General features: G+C 36.6%; 1 protein-coding gene across 1 annotated transcript in view; it reads right to left on the bottom strand.

Annotated features, from left to right (window-relative positions):
- slc44a5a (solute carrier family 44 member 5a) overlaps positions 1–20119 on the bottom strand; it is a 51902-nt gene that overhangs the window by 15725 nt on the left and 16058 nt on the right. The window contains exon 2 of the mRNA XM_056744388.1: positions 9428–9476. Within this exon, the coding sequence (XP_056600366.1) occupies positions 9428–9476 (49 nt within the window). The remainder of the gene's footprint in view (positions 1–9427; positions 9477–20119) is intronic.

Below are 20119 nucleotides of genomic sequence, written 5' to 3' on the forward strand. Positions count from 1 at the left end.
ACTGTACAAAAACAGTACACGAAAGAAGACAGAGAGAGAGAGAGAGAGAGAGAGAGAGAGAGAGAGAGCGCGAGAGATCAAGTATCTCATTTATAGTTTTGAGATGAAATGGTGCAGAGCAAAAACTCGCTCGGTCTTCAGATCATTTCACTATAATATGCACTTTAAAAACTTTTAATGTGAATTTATAGTATATATCAGGATCATCTTTTTTGTAGTAGTTCTCAATTAAACAGCAAAGATGAAATTGTAACTTCACGTTGAACAGAACCACAAAATTACTGGATATAACAGCATAGTGATTGTGAATTTTCTACTGCAGCATTAATAAATTACACCATTATATTTCTGTATACACTTAACAGTAAGGTTGTATTTGCCTACATGAACTAAGAATAAGCCATATAGTCTCTTTAGCATTTAATAATCTTTGTAGAAGTTGTAAAATGGTGGATTAACTAACAGTCACAAAGTTTGATTTTCAAAATGTATGTTAAATGCTGCAACATGATTTAAGATGATTAAATGTTGTAGAAGTATTATTTATTGTTAGTTTATGTTAGCTAATGCATTAGTTGTTTACAAAAAAAAAACCTTATTATAAAGTGCTACCATAGCCTATTTATTTTATAATGTATAGATTACATATTTCTCCAGTAGTTTACAACTCAAATAAGTAAACATACTGTATGTGTGTTGCACGTACCGTAAATGTTAAAAAGGCTCTTGTTTGGATCTATGAATCATTAATGAATGAAAAATATTCTTTGAACTACACAAGGCAAGAAAAAATTACTCTTTTACTGAAGAAAAACATTGGTAAGACTTTACTTAAATCCTTTATGATGCATTATTAAGGTTGTTGTAAAGAATTATATAAATGTGAAGTGTAACAATGAATTATTAGGTGCATTACAAGGCGTGATTAATAAATACATTTAAACTAATTTTGTAATGCATTATACATATATGATTTAAGTAAAGTAACTTTTTTCTTGGGTTCTACTTAACCTTGTTCTTAAATGACATTGCTGCAAAACGTTTTAAAACTTTTATTTTAAAGAGTATTGCATTCTGACAGAACAGATCACACATTGTTAAACTAGTTATTATTAAGGTCCTATTTCATAATGTGTATCACTTGTTTTATCAGTTTCATAAAAATGCTTCAGATTATCAAGTCAACTTTATTTTCATTCCACTTTATGTACAAACGTAATGAGTCTCAGTGCTTAACAGGACCACAGTGTTCATCATTTAACATATTACACGTCACATGTTTACTATTGAACTTCTAAAATGTTATCTTGCTCCTTCCTTCCTTGCGTGTTGCTGAAAATACAAACATGTAAAAGAAATACACTAAGTAAGCATACTGCATCTGGATGCCACGCTTCTTTAGCTGAAAGAACTCAAAACTCTTAAGAGCCTGTCATAAGTTGAGGCTGAATATGAGCTGACAGGATGAAATTGCAGCGCTAAAAGCAGAAAGTAATTATAATTTAAATACAAAAGTTAAATACAAATGTTTTAGAGATGATGTTTGTCTTAGTGTCAAATAAAAAAAATTGCTTGTAATAGTGTAACCTTGACTCAAAAACAACTGCAATGCCCTTGAGTTGTAAATGAAGAATGAGTCTGTGTAAAGGCTTAATAGAGGCACAAGGCAAGAATTATGACCATAATTAATAGAACTACACACGATGAGGCACATTTATGAGACTTTTTTGTACAGATCATAGACATGTAAAACCTGATTTGAATGAGGTCAATCTCACTGCCCTTCAAATGTAAAACCTTAAGCCCACCGGCTCTGTAAACAGATACCAAAGGACAGGAGAGATTTTAAACATATAAGCCGATTAGAGTTCATTATCAATACCAGCATGTGGGTCAATGCTCTAGACATTGAGCTCAGCGTAGCCAGAATTAAAATGCATTTTACCGCTAACTAATTTCACATAATGATAAAACAAAAGGTTATATTGTTGAACTTGCAGGATAAAACATAGCAAGGTCAGAGATCATAAGGCCACATTTCCCATTACAGCTAAATAAATAATTTCTTCTTTAGCCTATGCTTCCCTTAAAGGTCCCATTTGTCATTTTTTCGAGCATCTTTTGACAGAAATGCAATATAATATACCTAACTGTCTTTAGAGGTGTATAAAGACCTTACATAATGAAGTTTTATGTTTTTATTTACTTAGAATGAGCTATTTTTATTTACACTACTGGAATGGAATGGAATTTGCCATTTTGTTTCTAGAGTAGCTCTAAACGGACAAACTGCCCATAGTGCCTTGAAAGGGGGGGAGGGTTGGAGTGAGCCGTTGCTTACAATTCCCAACCTCATCACTAGATGCCGCTAAATTTCGAACACTCATCAAAACAAAAAAAAAGGGCATGACAGTTAAAATCGTATGATGAGATATTACAACACAGGCTCTCGATCACAACAAGTCATTCATATGGCAGCAGCTACAGACCACTGGCCAGGCAAACAGGAAGAATTCATCTTCCGAAATGTCTTCAACTGATGTCCTGATGATCTGTGGCTTGTGTTGACAGTGATATTTGGGTATGAACTCAGCTGTGATTTATCTATTGTTTGGTCAGTGTCAATGTAATTTAGAGATCTGAAGCATGAACACAGAAACCGTAGAGAAGTGCGTCAGCAGATCAGAGAGCTGTGAAAAGCTGATGTCTTCATTAAATAAAGCTCTTTCTAAATGCATCCCAGCTTTAACAAACACATGTCTAACTGAAAAACGTAACTCTCCTCTGTCCTGACCTGTATGTTTCATTTGTGCACTGTTGGCCTTTCCATGCTTTTACCTGATTCTTACTGACAGCATGGTGTTGGCTATACCATACAGGAAACTAAAATCATGAACATGAGCTGTTAACAGAAAATATATAAATATGTTTCATATTTATTATTTAGGGAAAATGGTCAATTGTATAGTAATTTTATATAGATGCATATACACTCACCTAAAGGATTATTAGGAACACCATACTAATACTGTGTTTGACCCCCTTTCGCCTTCAGAACTGCCTTAATTCTACGTGGCATTGATTCAACAAGGTGCTGAAAGCATTCTTTAGAAATGTTGGCCCATATTGATAGGATAGCATCTTGCAGTTGATGGAGATTTGTGGGATGCACGAAGCTCCCGTTCCACCGCATCCCAAATATGCTCTATTGGGTTGAGATCTGGTGACTGTGGGGGCCATCTTAGTACAATGAACTCATTGTCATGTTCAAGAAACCAATTTGAAATGATTCGAGCTTTGTGACATGGTGCATTATCCTGCTGGAAGTAGCCATCAGAGGATGGGTACATGGTGGTCATAAAGGGATGGACATGGTCAGAAACAATGCTCAGGTAGGCCGTGGCATTTAAACGATGCCCAATTGGCACTAAGGGGCCTAAAGTGTGCCAAGAAAACATCCCCCACACCATTACACCACAACCATAATTGAATTAATGAGAAATTGAACAGGTGTTCCTAATAATCCTTTAGGTGAGTGTACTGTATGTATAGGTATTTTTATACATACTGTATATGCAACATATCTGTATGTGAAATTCATACAGAGCCTACATATATATTACTTTAAATACAGTATGTGTTTTAGAGGAATTTCCATATATTAAATTTCTCCACCGAATAGGGAACATTATTTTCTTCTTTTAAAAAGCACACTACTAAAGGGCCATAAAAGAGTAAAAGTAACTCTCATTTGATCTCATACCAATAATTTAAAGGGATTCTCCCTTTAAAAACAATGAAAATTCAGTCATGAATTACTGGTTCTAAACCTGTATACATTTCTATGTTCTGAAAAAAGAACAGGCTTTTCTTGGGACATCATTGACAACTATAGTAGGAAACATTTAAATGGTGGTCAAAGGTGCCCTAGAACTATTTGCTTTCCCTAATTCTTCCAAATATCTCATTTTGTTTTCAACAGAACAAAAATAAAGACACAATAATTCCCACTATGGTAGTCAATGATTTCACTGAAATATCAGTTGCTAACATTTTTCCAAATATCTTTTTTTGTGTTCATCAGAACACAGGTGTGGAACAACTTGAGGGTGATTAAATGATGACAGATTTTTCATTTTGGGTATCCTCTTAACTATCAATCTTTCTTTATCAAACTTTCAGCCCTTTATACTTCTCTATTCATCGGCAGACTCTCATGTCCCATCTTTTCCCAGAGGTCTTTCTAAATAGGTTCTCCCCTCCCTGTATGTCTCACCTTCAGACGCTCAAAGCGGGTTTCATCTTTCCATCATATCTGATCTGTCTGCTGCTTCTCAACACATTAGCTGTTAGACATGAGTTGTATTTGCTGGTTATTTTACCTTTGGCATACCTTTAGAGTAACTTATGGTGCATGTATATTATATTCTACTGTATTTTAACCGAGCACAGACATTTATGCATTTTGGTTGAAGCTTTTATCCAAAGCAACTTACATTGCAATATCCTATACATTTATACATACAGTCAGGTCCATAGATATTGGGACATCGACACAATTCTAACATTTTGGGCTCTGTACACCACCACAATGGATTTCAAATGAAACAAACAAGATGTGCTTTAACTGCAGACTGTCAGCTTTAATTTGAAGGTATGATTCACATCCAAATCAGGTGAATGGTGTAGGAATTACAACAGTTTACATATGTGCCTCCCACTTGTTAAGGGACCAAAAGTAATGGGACAGAATAATTATCATAAATCAAACTTTCACTTTTTAATACTTTGTTGCAAATCCTTTGAAGTTAATTACAGTCTGAAGTCTTGAACACATAGACATCACCAGACGCTGGGTTTCATCCCTGGTGATGCTCTGCCAGGCCTCTACTGCAACCGTCTTCAGTTCCTGCTTGTTCTTGGGGCATTTTCCCTTCAGTTTTGTCTTCAGCAAGTGCAATGCATGCAAAATTGGATTCAGGTCAGGTGATGGCCATTGCATAACAGTCTTTCCCTTCAAAAACTCTTTGGTTGCTTTTGCAGTATGCTTTGAGTCATTGTCCATCTGCACTGTGAAGCGCCGTCCAATGAATTCTGAAGCATTTGGCTGACTATGAGCAGATAATATTGCCAGAAACACTTCAGAATTCATCCTGCTGCTTTTGTCAGCAGTCACATCATCAATAAATACAAAAGAATCAGTTCCACTGGCAGCCATACATGCCCACGCCATGACACCACCACCATCATGCTTCATTGATGAGGTGGAATGCTTAGGATCATGAGCAGTTCCTTTCCTCCTCCATACTCTTCTCTTCCAATCACTCTGGTACAAGCTGATCTTGGTCTCATCTGTCCATAGGATGTTGTTCCAGAACTGTGACGGCTTTTTTAGATGTCGTTTGGCAAACTGTAATCTGGCCTTCCTGTGTTTGAGGCTCACCAATGGTTTAACATCTTGTGGTGAACCCTCTGTATTCACTCTGGTGAAGTCTTCTCTTGATTGTTGACTTTGACACACATACACCTACCTCCTGGAAAGTGTTCTTGATCTATCCAACTGTTGTGAAGGGTGTTTTTTTCACCAGGGAAAGAATTCTTCAGTCATCCACCACAGTTGTTTCCATGGTCTTCCGGGTCTTTTGGTGTTGCTGAGCTCACTGGTGCGTTCCATATTTTTAAGAATGTTCCGAACACTTGTTTTGGGCATGCCTAATGTTTTTGCTATCTCTCTGATGGGTTTGTTTTGTTTTTCAGCCTAATGATGGCTTGCTTCACTGATATTGACAGCTCTTTGGATCTCATCTTGACAGTTGACAGCAACAGATTCCAAATGCAAATAGCACACTTGAAATGAACTTTGGACCATTTATCTGGTCATTGTAATTGGGATAGTGAGGGAATAACTCACACCTGGCCATGGAACAGATGAGAAGCCAATTGTTCCATTACTTTTGGTCCTTTAACAAGTGGGAGGCACATATGCAAACTGTTGTAGTTCCTACACCATTCACCTGATTTGGATGTAAATACCCTCAAAGCTGACAGTCTGCAGTTAAAGCACACCTTTTTTGTTTCATTTGAAATCTATTGTGGTGGTGTTTAGAGCCAAAAATGTTAGAATTGTGTTGATGTCCCAATATTTATGGACATGACTGTAGGTATGTGCAATCCCCTGGGATCGAACCCACAACCTTGCATTGATAACGCAATGCTCTTCCCACTGAGCTACAGAAAAGGAGAATTATCTTTAGACAACAGTCAAGAAAGGCATGGTATCCTGAGGAAACTTGGATGATTGCTGGGGGGATTGCTGTTATACTACATAATTCAATAATCTCAATGGTTCTTGCATGTCCACATAAAAGTAAATGCAGCTCTTTCCCTAGCTGACGTCAAATCTTTATTGATTCTGATTCACCAGTACAGGTACTGTAGGAAGCCGGGACTTTGACTGATGCTCTTGACAAAGTCTGCACAGCTATTAGTATAGACTCAATGTGGAAAACAAACGAATAAATCATTCATAATAAACACTGCAACTGCAGTCCATAAAAATAATTGTAATTTTAGTTTCTTGGTGACTGTAATGTATGCAGTTACACACAACCTTTTCCAGCAAGAAAAGTAATGTTATGATTAAGGACCCTACAAAATTATTTGACTGGTCTAAATAAAATAATAATTTCAATTCTGAACTTCTAATTTGACTGTCAACCACTACCCCCCGGATCCCATCCAATCTGAAACCAATTGGCAGAAAACGTGAACCAACATGCATATAAACACATCTGCTCTAGCAAGAAAACGTTGGAAGAGTCACGTGTAACCATTTTTTTGCTGTACATGGGCCATCTATAATTACATCTTCAGCTATCAAGAGCAAATCACCTCTCTCTCTTTCCACTTCAAGGGAATCCAAGAGCGGCTGTTAGGAATATAAATGGATGAAGAATTGACGCTTCTGCCGAGAAATAATTAATTTTTAGTTTCTTCTGTTAAAGACTGAAGGAGGAAAAGCACTGGAATAGACAGCCAGACATAATGTCTTGTGACGTGACTACTGCTGCATAATTATATTGTAACAAATGTGTAATCATCTTTTTAAGTCTGTAATTCTACTTGTACTTTGTTACAAATTAAGCTAATACTTCTACTTCGCAACTTTTAAAATCACACAATTAATATTAAAACCTTTTCCAGGCATATTAGTAGCAAATAAAGATATCAGACCGTAAATGGACTAATAGATGTTGGATAGGTTCGACAAATAGGTTCGGAGAAACAAGCTTGTTGATACTCAAGATTGCAACTTTAAATACAGTGAAAATGACAGAGAAACACCAGACAGTTGTTCATTAACTCCCCATAGTGCCATCACACATGAAGATGACACTGTTGCTAACGTATAACAGTAAAGAAAGTCTTAATCTGAAATCATGAGCTTCGTTCATATACAACACAAGTGCTGTGTGTTTAAAAGTTCATAAAGCAGACACTTTCAACACAAATGCAATCAATAAGCCTCCTTACGATATACGTCTTATGAAGCGAATGACATGATTTACAGCAAATTTAACATTATTTACACGTTATAATCCATCATGTGTAGCAATCAGTATGTTATGTTTGATCAGCGTGGCAGGCAGGGTGCTTATCAAACATTGGTTTTGTACACATTAAATTCACTGCGGGAAAGAGACACAATACGAAGGCTCGTCAAGATCAGGAGAAATATTGTGTTTCTGTATTACTCCGTTCGCCAAGTGTCATCAAAACGGCTATATTATTAGGTACAATTGTCCATCTCTCTCCAGAGTCTCTACATCATGTGCTCTGCCCTTGTTAGTGATAGGAAACACGAATGTGATTGGAACGCGCGCGAAGCAGTTTCGCAAACTGTACATGACCAGTTATAATGTTAACGTTTCTTTCACAGATCGATCGATTTGCTTAATAAGACGTTAATAGATTATCGTTTACTTTTATATTGCCTCTATTACAAATTTGAACGTTTAAAGAAAAGAACCCCGAGAATTGGTATTCTATGAAAGACCACAATTCCAGGTAATAATCTTTACTGTTCTACCTGTCACATACATCTTAGATGGCTTGAGGTTGAGTAGATAAACAGCCAGCACCTCTACAGCTTTCCTTTCAATGCAAATCCAAATTTTGCTTTTTTGCATGCAGTATTTTGGGCTCTTATTGATTATATTCTGCATTATGAGGCCTAGTACACATGATTGAACAGTGCTGGAATTGCATAGATGGTTTTAACTGGAAAACTGAGCTCATGACAGATAGATAGACAGACAGATACATAGAACAACAGTTTGTGTTATAAACACATTAAATGGTTGTTTTGTGAGTCCATTTATATGCTTTACCAATAAGGTAAAGATGTTTTATGAAGATGTGTTAAAAGTTTCTATTTCTATATAAACCTCTTATATAATAATAATTATTATTCATAAGTCATTAAATAGTACAGGCTAAAAAGTAACCAGTATTCCATGTAGTTTTTTAGAAGAGTCATTTTTTATTTTTTAAAACCAGTACTTTGCTGAAGTTGTATTCAATTACAAGTAATGTAACGGTACTTGTACTTGAGTACAAATTTCCAGTGCTCTTTCCACCACTTGTTTGCAACCAATAATGACAGTAAAAACTGTAAAAAAAATGTCAACACATGGATCTAAAAAAAGATTCCATCTATCTCATAGATATTTGAAGTTTCTGGAGTTTTGCAGTACATTTACAGATTCCATGCGAGTCTGCTTATAAATTCTATAAATATTCTATGAACCGCAAAGCATTTGGATACATTGGTACATCTTCTTCTATTTCAATTTAAATGCGATTATTGCATACATATATGTGATAGAATAACAATTTATGCACAAACAACACTGTGCTTTGGACATGGGCAGACCGTGATCTCTTTGGAAAAGATAATGAAACACAACAGCTTCTTTTTCCCATGGCCACACTTTCACTAGCTCCACCGTCTGCCTTCCACTGCACAGTCAGACACAATTAGGGAAATGTGCACTATTCTCATTCTTTATTAAATAACCTATCATCACTTTATGTGGGTTACTGGGCCTTTGCTGGCTGACCTGCTTTGGTTGTTTGCATTGATTTGTGTTCTATTTTTCCACATGATGACATTAAGTTACTACTACCAAGATCTGAATGCTGTTTTTTTCAATACCCTGTTTTTAGGACTGTAAAAGAGCTATAAAGCCTCCTGCTGTGAAGTATTGGTTCTGTTAATGATGCTGGAGAAAGGTGTAGGGATTGGAGATAGTGCCATTAAAAATATTTATCATAGAGTAGTTAAGGGTGTCACGAATAATGTTGACTGTGATTAATGTATGAGTCAAGTTTCACGTGTGCATTTGTGGCTTTGAGGTTGATTTACCTGTTATAAACTGGTCCTCTAAATGTTGGGTCAAACTTGCGAGGTTCACCTATAGAGATCAAAAGAAAACACACAGGTTAATAAAGATAAAAGAGCTGCAATCATTTTATTGTGTGGGAAGACCTAGACTTAGTGATGCCACAGACATTAATGGTCATCAAACAAATATCATAAATAAACCTAAAAAAGGTTTCTGGATTTCTGCAGAAATCTGATTTCCGAGTGTGATTTCTTTTGCTCATGGTAATGATTCCTGCTGTAAACAAACTTGGATTATTAGCTGGCTAGTCAGATATTATCAGATACAGTAGCAGTATCAGAGAGGATCCAGGTGGAAATCGAGAACCCTTCTTATGTGTTCTATTCTAGTTGTCTTCCCTGTCGTTGCACGTTCAGGCTGTCTGTCAGTTGCGAATCTCTAAACTCAATGCAAGTCCTCCAAGGCTGTTAGCGCTTTGTGACTTCGCAATGCTTTGTTGAGGTGACTACATACACTTTAGAGAAGAGAGGAAGGAATAAAATTCAACTAATGTGAATTTGTTTTTGAGAAAACTATGACTGTTATGCTAAAGTTTAAAAAATACACTAAAAGCCTTTATTAAATATACATGTAGGCATAGATGAACTCATTTGGTTGTATAACTAAAAAATTTGAGCATTTCTCTAAAAAGATACAGTAGCACAATGCAGAATTGTAAACAACAACAAAACAACAACAACTTAATCTCATATGAATAAACCTAGAGCACCACATTCAACGTTCCACTAATCTTTCATTCCTCAAAATGATGTAAACACTGACTGGCCTCCTGGTATTCTCTGAATTGTGTTTCTCCAGTCCAAATCGTATTACTACTGCCATGGTGAACACCTTGTCGGAATTGTTCTGTCACCTGAGATGTGACAGAAAATCGATGGAGAAGGCCGTGGCACATTTAGCAGACAGACTGACTGAGGCGTTCCATCACCCCAACACAATGGGTTTTTCTCCCATCAGCCCCCTTTAATGCAACAATAAGCAGAGGGAAGATTCCAAAGATTTTGGAAAATCCCCCTGCAATCGCTGAAGACCTCCATTGTAATCAAAGCAGAAGCGTTGTGCCTATTCAAATATGGGATTTCTGGATCTTGAACGCAACTTTAAGCTCTTTTACTATTAATTAATAAAATAGGTAATTTTGGGGTAATATTTGTCATTTACCACAATTTGTGAATAGAACAAACATCTTTGTAAAAATAATAATTCTATGATATGGGTGAAAAAACTCATTTTTTCCAAATATGTATAATATATACATGGCTGGGGTGAAAAAAAACCAAATTAATAGCATAATTTGTTCTTCGTAAACATTAAAAACGGGTCCCCCAGGCCCGAACCTCTCACAAAAGTTTATTTTATTAGGTAATTGAATGAAATGCATCAAATGCATACAGTACATGCTGCACTGTAGAGACTTTAATTACAGAAACCAAACTCAATGTCAAACTCATGTCACTACACATAGCCGCTGTGCGTTTCTTATTTTAATTACATTTACTTTTGACTTTTGGTCTATCAAAATCAGAGGGAGATCAAGAACTTAATTTCATCCACAGCACGGCCGTCTGAAATTTGAAAAAAATGACAATAATTGCAATGAATATCCAATTTAGTTATAAATCAATGCAAGGGTCGGTCTGCCTCTTTATAAATTCTTTGCGACTTTCCAGTTCTCAGAGCGGGGAGAGTTACGATTTGAGAGTAATTAGAGTTAAGAAAGTAAATTCACTGGAGATGTGGTGCATGATTTAATTCTCTCTGGCATGATGCCTTCAGCAGTACACAGTGATTAAAGTAAACAAACAAAGCTGTTGTGTGTTCACTTTTCTGCACCTATTCCTTCACTGGTAATCAATCAATACACCCCATTAGACACTTAGCCATATGTAACAAAATCAATATCACGCACACAGGAGTGAACTTGCAAAACAGAATGTAGCTCAGATTAACACATACACCCTAGGGATGCTTGGAAACGAGGAGACAAATAGAGACAATGAGGAGACCACTAATTCTGATAGACAGGCTTTGTTCCAAAACCTGTTCAGCTTCCTACAAGAGCAGCATTTCAATATCTATTAACAAGTAAATGAATTACCAATTAAAGGTCCAGTGTGTAATTTGTTTTGAGGATCTATAGTCAGAAATGCAATATAATTCACATAACTAGTTCTTTAGAGGCGTATAGACACAGTTTCTACAGTAGCCCTAAACGGACAAACTGCTCTACTGTGTAAATATCTCTTACGGCAAAGAAGCGGAGGGGTGGAGTGAGCCGCTGGTTGCAGTTCGCAATATCAAAACAGATTCAAATTTCAATAAAAACATTTTTGACAAGCATTGTGTTTTGAGATTGACATAATTTGCCCTCGTCTGGGAAACCACACACACTTCATGTTGGTCTAAAACCGTTTAGTATTCCATTTGAGACGATACTACTGTCATGGTTCTGTCCCACCTTGTCTTGCTTTTCTTGACCTGGTAGTAGAACCATGACAGAACTTCTTGTTTCATTTGGTGAGATGCATTTTGGCCCTTTTGGTCTTCCATACTCTCTCTCAGGTCTTGTCTCTGTTCCCGCCCTATCGTTCCTCGTTTAGCTTTCCATTAGTGTTTCATTCCCCAAACCTGTCCCTTGTTAATAATCTTTCGTTGGTCTCCCTATATTTTACGTTTGTGCCTATTGTCATGTGCTCGTTCGTTGAACTTGTTTGCTTTGTTTGCCCTGTGGTGTTGTATACCGTGTTCTGACACACTGTGGATTACCTTGCCCTGTGTATTACCTTGCCCTGTGTCTAGTCGTCTCATGTATATCTTGTCTTATCGTTTCGTCTTGTAAAGTACATTTTTGTTATCATGTTTCCTTTGCCTTTTCCCCGTCGTGGGAAGTCATTTTGTTTCTGTTTATATTTATATTAGATTTGGGCGGTTTAAGTCAAGTCATGTTACGAAGTGACGTACATTGCCGGAGTGTGGTTACACAAGGCGTTTCAGGCAGATCTGGGTGAGAATTTGCTTTAAGATATAATGCATCTTTTGTTCCGACACTTTAATTTTTGCAAGTTTACGTGTCTAATGGGCAAATTATAACATACCAAAGACACAGAAAAACACGTATTTGCTCCATATGACCCCTCAAAGTGTTACAGATCAATCACACATGGGCTTCTATTTCCATTTAGGTTGCTGCTTAGCTCTTGGTAGGACATAAATAGACTACCGTTTTTGAAACAAAGTCAGATTAGATTTGAATTTGTATTATATATTGTAGCTATATAACTACATAATCAATAAAACACTTTATAAACAGTTCAGACTTTAATACCATTCTATAAAGCACACAACCCATCTGGCTATTTTAAAATGTTTTTTTTGCTTGTCTGGTACATCACAAATATTCGAGATAATTTGATTTGGTTAAAGATGTCTGTTTGGGTTAAAGCGTAGTAGTGATATGATATAAATACATGGCGGCATTGATTTTAAATATTGGCTGCATGACTGCACTCCTTTAAAAATCATGAGGCATCTTAAATTTTAAATAATTCAAAAACTCAACACTGTGTCCAGCATTCTCCCCGTTTCAACCATGAACAACACATAATATTTTCTGACTATACATCAACAGAATACATTAAATTGATATTCTTACCATATGTCCTGAGAGCACTTCTTTCGATGGCTCAGAACACAAGCTCGCTGACTCTATGCTGGTAAACATTCAATGGTTTGTGACACAAAGTCACAAAGATATTGAAAGCACAGGAAATCCTGAGTTTTACAGGGCTTCAAAAGTGCATAAATGGGCTGGTGGGTGGACGTTGAGCTCTTTTATTCACTGGAGTGGGCATTCAGCAGGCATTTAAAAAACTAGAGCTAAAGAAAGACTTTGAGAGTTGCAATCATTAGATATATTTTTATTTTTCACAGAGCTCCAGTTTTATACAGTACATATGTGTGGGAGGTATATTAATAAGTAGTGTGTTTTTGTTCATTGGCAAATATCTTGAAAACGCCCATCATAACTAGACCCTCTCCTGCATTATGTATGAGATGGACCTCGAGTCAGAAAGCGTGACTCAATTTCTCCTTGCTGATATGCTTCTGCACTTCAGAATGATAGGACAATTATGCTCCACCAGCAATATAAACACAATCTAAAGTTCCATCTTAATCTACCAAGTTTTGGGCTGTAAAGAAAAGCAAGAGATGCTCCACTTCACTGACTCAAAACACACACGCATATCTACTCAATGTGCAATCGTTCTTTCTCATTACTTGTTTTGTGTCATATGAGTTAGAGCAACACTTTTAGGTCAATGGTCTGTCAGTTCTTCAGAATAAATTGGAGGTGAAGGTCATTGGTCACTGTCAGAGTCACGAATGCAAAGTTGTCAACTCCGCAACTGATAGACATGCTACCTTCGACTATGTTAACGAAGTTCGTGAATGTAAATCATTAGAAAAATCAGCTAGACTCCAGCTTAATATGAATAAATATCTGCAGTAAACTGCTGATGCAGACATGGACAGATTTATTTTTCATTAGCTCAAATGGCAATCAAATGACCAAAGCTGATCAGCAAAAAACAGATGAGCGGCAAATAACTGCTTCTACAGTACATACAGTGGTATGGCCATGTAAAATGACACAAGCTCCTGTCGCCAAGTCAAATTCCTTGCGTGTGTAAACATACTTGGTAATAAAGCTCCTTCTGATTCGGATAAAATTTAAGCCTATTCCGATTTAAAGGGGTCATAAGGCATGAATGTGTTTTTCTGTGTCTTTGGTGCGTAATAATTAACCGATGCATGTATAAGACATGTAAAATTGCAAAAATGAAAGTGTCGGAACAAAATATGCATGCCTGCCTGAAACGCCTGTAACCACACTTCCACAAATCTAAGTCAGTTTGTGGTAAAATTTGACTAAGACCGCCCAAATGTATACGCAAGTAAGGTGGGCGTACCTGTAAGTACAATTGCTTTGCAACCTGCTGTTCAAAATATGGAAAAAAAGAGGCATTGCATTTCCGTCACACGCTTGCAGTATTCGACCAATCACTACGATCTGGTTAACTGGCCAATCATAGCACACCTCGCTTTTCAGACCAAAGAGATTTGAAATAATCTGCATGTTTCAGAGAGGCGGGGCAAAGAGGAGATACAAACTTGCACAGTATGTGGAAAATACAGTGTTTTTAACCTTAAATCATGAATACACGTTGCATTGCATCTAAAACAAAACGATAATTAGTTTTAGCCGTGTCATATGACTCCTTTAACAAACATGACCCTTTAATGTTGGGACATGACATAATGGTTGCATACCACTCACAGTCACAGGGTAATTTCATGTGAATCCTCATTGTCCTGTCTTATATTGTCAAATCAAACAAACAAAAATCCTAAACTAAGGTAGCGAATTTCTTAAGATTTATTTGTGGGGTCTTACACTTTTATTGGTTTAATACTGACCTAATGGTATTTTCTATCTCCTACTCGTAACTATGTCACCAACCCTCACAGAAACCTTTTGGCATTTTTACAGTTTCAAATAAGCATCATTTATTATGTTTATAAATCAATGTCCTTCACAGGGACCACTGGCTGGTCCCTACTATGTTGATGGATCTCAGGTTTGGGTAAAATTATAATGTAGCATACTCTATTATAAAGGTAAGACTGTCTGAGGCTGTCAGATATATTGTTCTGTATGAAAAGTAAGTCATGGGGAGCTTCGTAAACAGTACCATCTCCTTCTCCACACTTCCTCCTCTCCTGTTAAACAGACCTAACATCTCTAGTGTACTGAAGAGCACTGCTCAGAGACAAGATTGATTACTGTGGACAGACTCACTCTTGATCCCTATGAAACCAGAGGGAAAACTCTACACTGTTTACTTCTGTCGGGCCAGTGACTGCAGGTCTGCTCTGCTGATTTTCTCTGTAGGTGAAACCCTGTCTCAAGCATTGCTGCACTTCAATCGATGCAAAGATCCATGTCTATGGTTTGAGTCTGAAGTAACATAGATTATATGGAAAACACAAAATGACCTGCTGTCCACAGCCAATTCAATTCAGCATGCCACAAGAACTTTCAGAAAGCTGCAAAAGGGTTTTGAGTAGATTTAGACTTGATTTGTAAAGCTTACAAAGAAAATAAGTTTGTATATTCCCAAAGTCCTGTAAAGGCAATAGTTTTAGAAAACATACAGAAACTAACTTTTCACACTTTTATATTGGCAGTCAAATAAAGTGTGTATACATGCAGTTTTGTCTTCTTCAGCTAATATCATAAATATATCCACTGTGAGCTTTTTACAGAGTACAGCAATTTCCACAGAATCTCAAATTATATTATGTGCAGGAATTTGTTTGCATAATTTGACAGCTTTTTAATTAAAAAAGAATGCATAATTAAAGAATGCATAATTATTTTCTGCTCACAAACAGTAGTTACCTTTAATTTTTCAAAACCTCATTCACACAAGTCTAGCAATTTATTTTAATCAAGCTCTTTAATAAAACTGAATCTGGGATAATCTACTTTTATAGATAATCTTGATTTTTGCGTCATCTAGTGGTGATGTTGCAAATTGTAACCAACGGCTCACTCCACCCCCCCTTTCAAAGCACTATAGCAACTGACATAGGACAAACATGTCGTCATATTTTTTCTTCTTTGCCTAAGGAGATAAAGTATTCATGAAAAGCGTTCTGTAGAGAAGTTTATCTGTTTTGGGCTACTCTAGAAACAACATGGTGAAATCCATCCAAGGGGATCCGTGGTGTAAATAGTCCATTCTAAATTAATTCAAACATAATGTGTTCATGTAAGGTCTTTATACACCTCTGAAGTAGTGTTAATTTGTCAGGTATTTTTATTTTAGCCTTAGTTTTAGTCCAACAATGAATATACTTTTTAGTTTTATCTAATTAAGTCATCCTTGTCATATTTTTGTTTAGTCGACTAAATGTCTATGCATTTTCGTCTCGTTTTAATCAATACAAAATTATAATCACAGTGATTGTTTTCGTTTCAGAAATTTTTATATTTAATTATAAGTATCTATTTTACCAATAAGCACAAATCAATGTCAAATCATGTTTATTCAACTTCATGTAGCTTCATCTAAGTATTTCCACAGAGGTCTGATAATTGCATAGGCCTATTCATTCGCCCATTTACCCTAACTCAGTGCTCCAGGTCTACATCCCCTCCCATCATCTGCGGTCTGAAAATGAGTGACGCCTGGTTGTTCCATTACAGCGAGGCACCAAATCGCTTGCAAAAACCTTTACTCATTTGGAAGAACCATCGGAACGGTCAGCTGATGAGAAAACACAGATCGGCTGGAGATCGCTAAACTCTTGTTTATTGACTCGCTTCCACAGTGAGAGCATTGGCGTGTGGTTGCCAGATTGCAGAAATTGAGTCTCCCACTGGCAGAAAACATATACTTTTTAACCTTTCATCCCTGTTTGGGGGATCTGAACTCCTGTTATCTAACGACTGCAAACATGAACGCTCGTGCAACAGTGGCTCATACAAAAAACAAAGACTAAAAAATTTGTTGTGGGTAAATTTAAATTTTTATAGCTAAATTTTACCACATTTTTCGTCAACGATATTGCGTGCTGATAAAGTCTAAGTTGTCTTTTAATGGCCATACTTTTTGTCCGGTCTTCATCCTGGGAAAATAGTTGTTGACAAATATTTTTCGTCATTATTTTCGTTAACCAAATGAACACTACTCTGAATAATAGTTATGTTTATTATATTGCATTTCTATCAATAGATCGCCCAAAAAAGACAAACATTTATTTCCTGCAGAATCAGCCCTTGATACAAAAGTTGCCGGTAGTTGAGTAAACGAAGTCTTGTTTTTGTGTGCAAAACAGAAGCAAACTTCAAAACATTATAATTTGCATGATGAGTCTTTGTGAGTCTTTAATGTTCTATTAACTCTGAATCATGCAAACGATTCATGGCCAGAGTTGTCAGAGTTGACTCCCTCTTTTTCAATCAATTAACATTGTTATCCATTCACCTTCAGCTTTACAACTTGGCAGACTGCTTACATTCACACGACAACTTTACACACAGCATGAAACGTAATTTACATGGTCTCGTTATATGCAAACTTTAATATTTGACTTGAGGAAAATCTTTCCTGCTGTTAGCTTCAATTTCGGTCTTTGGAAAGCATCTCAAGATGTCTTGCACACAAAAGAAAACACTATAAAGCACTCATGTCACCAAAAAACCTTGGCCCCCATTGACTTTTATTATATGCACACAAAACCCCTGATACACTACTTGGAATATCTTCTTTGCTGTTCCACGAATAAAGAGTCATATACAAGTTTTAAACAACATGGGGATGAATAAACGATGACAGACTTGACAACAGAATTAATATTTTTAAGGTGAACAATCCCTTTGAAGCACATGCCCTGCAGTAAAACATATTACCGTTTTCATTGCTTTTCTGGAACAATTACATTAATTACAGCTTCTGTGTGCATGAATGGGTTTGTTAATGGGTTTGTCCCATACCTGCTTGCCTCAAACATGCTGTGGTGTTAACGTAAAAAAAATATATTTTTTTCTTATTTCTAACCTGCCCTTTATCTAAAAAATTATGGAGAAAACCGTTTTGTCTCAGTTGCAATCATATTTGTTACATATTTCTATTAATGAAAAATTTCAGTCAGGGTTGTAACGCATAACATTGCACAGAGTCTGCCCTTTAAAGAGTTTCCAACGATATCTTCTATGCAACCGATTCAGGGAAGTACAGTATGTGGTCCTTGCCCTCTTAGATCTTAGTGCTGCTTTTGATTTGGTGGACTATGTGGTTTTATTATCTCGTCAGGAGCTGTGTGTGGGATTTCGCGTCACAGTTTTACATACCAAACCCAATGTCCCAGAAACTTGGGCTTTTTACTAGAGAGCAATCTCTCTCAAATTTCACAGACAGATTAATGCTGTTTTTAAATCTTGTTTTTATCATCTTCGCCTTCTTGCCAAAGTTAAGCCCTTTTTATCCATAAACAAATTCGAATTGGCCATTAATGCAATCTCGCCTGGACTATTGCAACTCACTTTATGTTGGTGTCTCTCAGTCCTCAATCTCACGTATTCAGCTAGTACAGAATGCTCCTGCCAAACATCTTACAGGGAAGTGCAAGCACGATTATGTCACAACCATCTTACGAACACTGCACTGGCTTCCTATTAAATACGATTGGTTTTAAAATCAAAGCCCTTAATAATAAAGCTCTGCAATATTTAACGACTCCCATACACTCCCCACAGAACCCTGAGATCTGGTGAGCTTGATTGCCACTATTGGCCTGTGGAATAGACTTCCATTGCATGGTGAAACTGCATTGGCTATCTCAATTTTTTAAGACCAGACTAAAAACACACTTATTTTCTCTTGCTTTTAATGTTCCTTAATTGATTATTCAAATTTATTTTTGATGTTGTTGCTGAATGTACTGTAATACTCTTGCTTAAATCATTTTATCTGCTTGTACAGCCTTTTGGTCGCCATGGTGGTTTTTAAACGTGTTATATTAAAGAGTACCTAGAATGAGATCATGAAAATGACATTTCATGCAGTCTGTTATGTTGCCTTGTTTGAAAGTAAGCTGTCTGCCAAGTTGTAAGTCCGAACGTGAATAAATAAAGTTATTTGCTTGTAAAAATTGGAGTCGACTCTGAATCACACAAACGAGACGTGAAATAGTTCACTTGGTATCTACATCACTAGACATAGTCCACGCCTACGTTTTACTCAGACTGCCGTGAAAATGTATTTATCTTCCCCAAAACAGTCGTTCGTTATGCGTGTGTTCATGTCTAGAGCCTGTGTTCTACGGTGTGACACTAAGTCGGTCTTCAACTACCACAGGAGAAATGTCTGAGGGAAAAATGGTTACAATTAATTTTTCAAACGATACTAAAGGAGTATAACCCCAGGGTTGTACTGTGCGCGCGTCATTTCACCGAAGATTGGTTTAATAATCTTGGCACGTTCACTGCAGGGTATTTGAAATGACTATCCTTGAAAGAGGGGGCAATACCAACTCTATTTGGACCTGTTAGCTCCACCGAAACCCAACCTGTAAGTGTGTCTTTTGATTTTTGTCTTAACTTCAAGAAATATTTTCGTACCTTATGTCTGTTTTTAGCTAATGCATATAATGCTAACATTAGCATGTACAGTTATTTCTGGGGTGTTACATTTGTTTATCTTGCTATTAACTTTACATTTTCCGCACGTGCACCTATATAGATATATTTGGGTGAAACTACAATAATTTTTCATAACGTCGACTTTCTGAAATGCTCTATGTACTATGACAACGCACAGTTAAGATGAAATAATAGTATTACTAACGTATTAACAGTATTCTAAGAAAAAATAATATTTTATTTCATTGATGAGCAAAAGAACAAAATGCATGTTGTCACACAGGGAGTTTTTATGACAAGATGTGTCACTTGCCGCTGACAAACATCCTGCTCCAGTCGTTGTGGAGTTTGTTGTGTTCTGATGTTTGTCTGGTGTTTGTCGTCTTCTGATGCTGCTTTGTCAGACTCGGGCTCAAATTGGTAGGGTAAAATCGCCGCCATC

Source organism: Triplophysa dalaica, chromosome 3 (assembly GCF_015846415.1).
Source record: "Triplophysa dalaica isolate WHDGS20190420 chromosome 3, ASM1584641v1, whole genome shotgun sequence".
Lineage (NCBI taxonomy): Eukaryota > Metazoa > Chordata > Actinopteri > Cypriniformes > Nemacheilidae > Triplophysa > Triplophysa dalaica.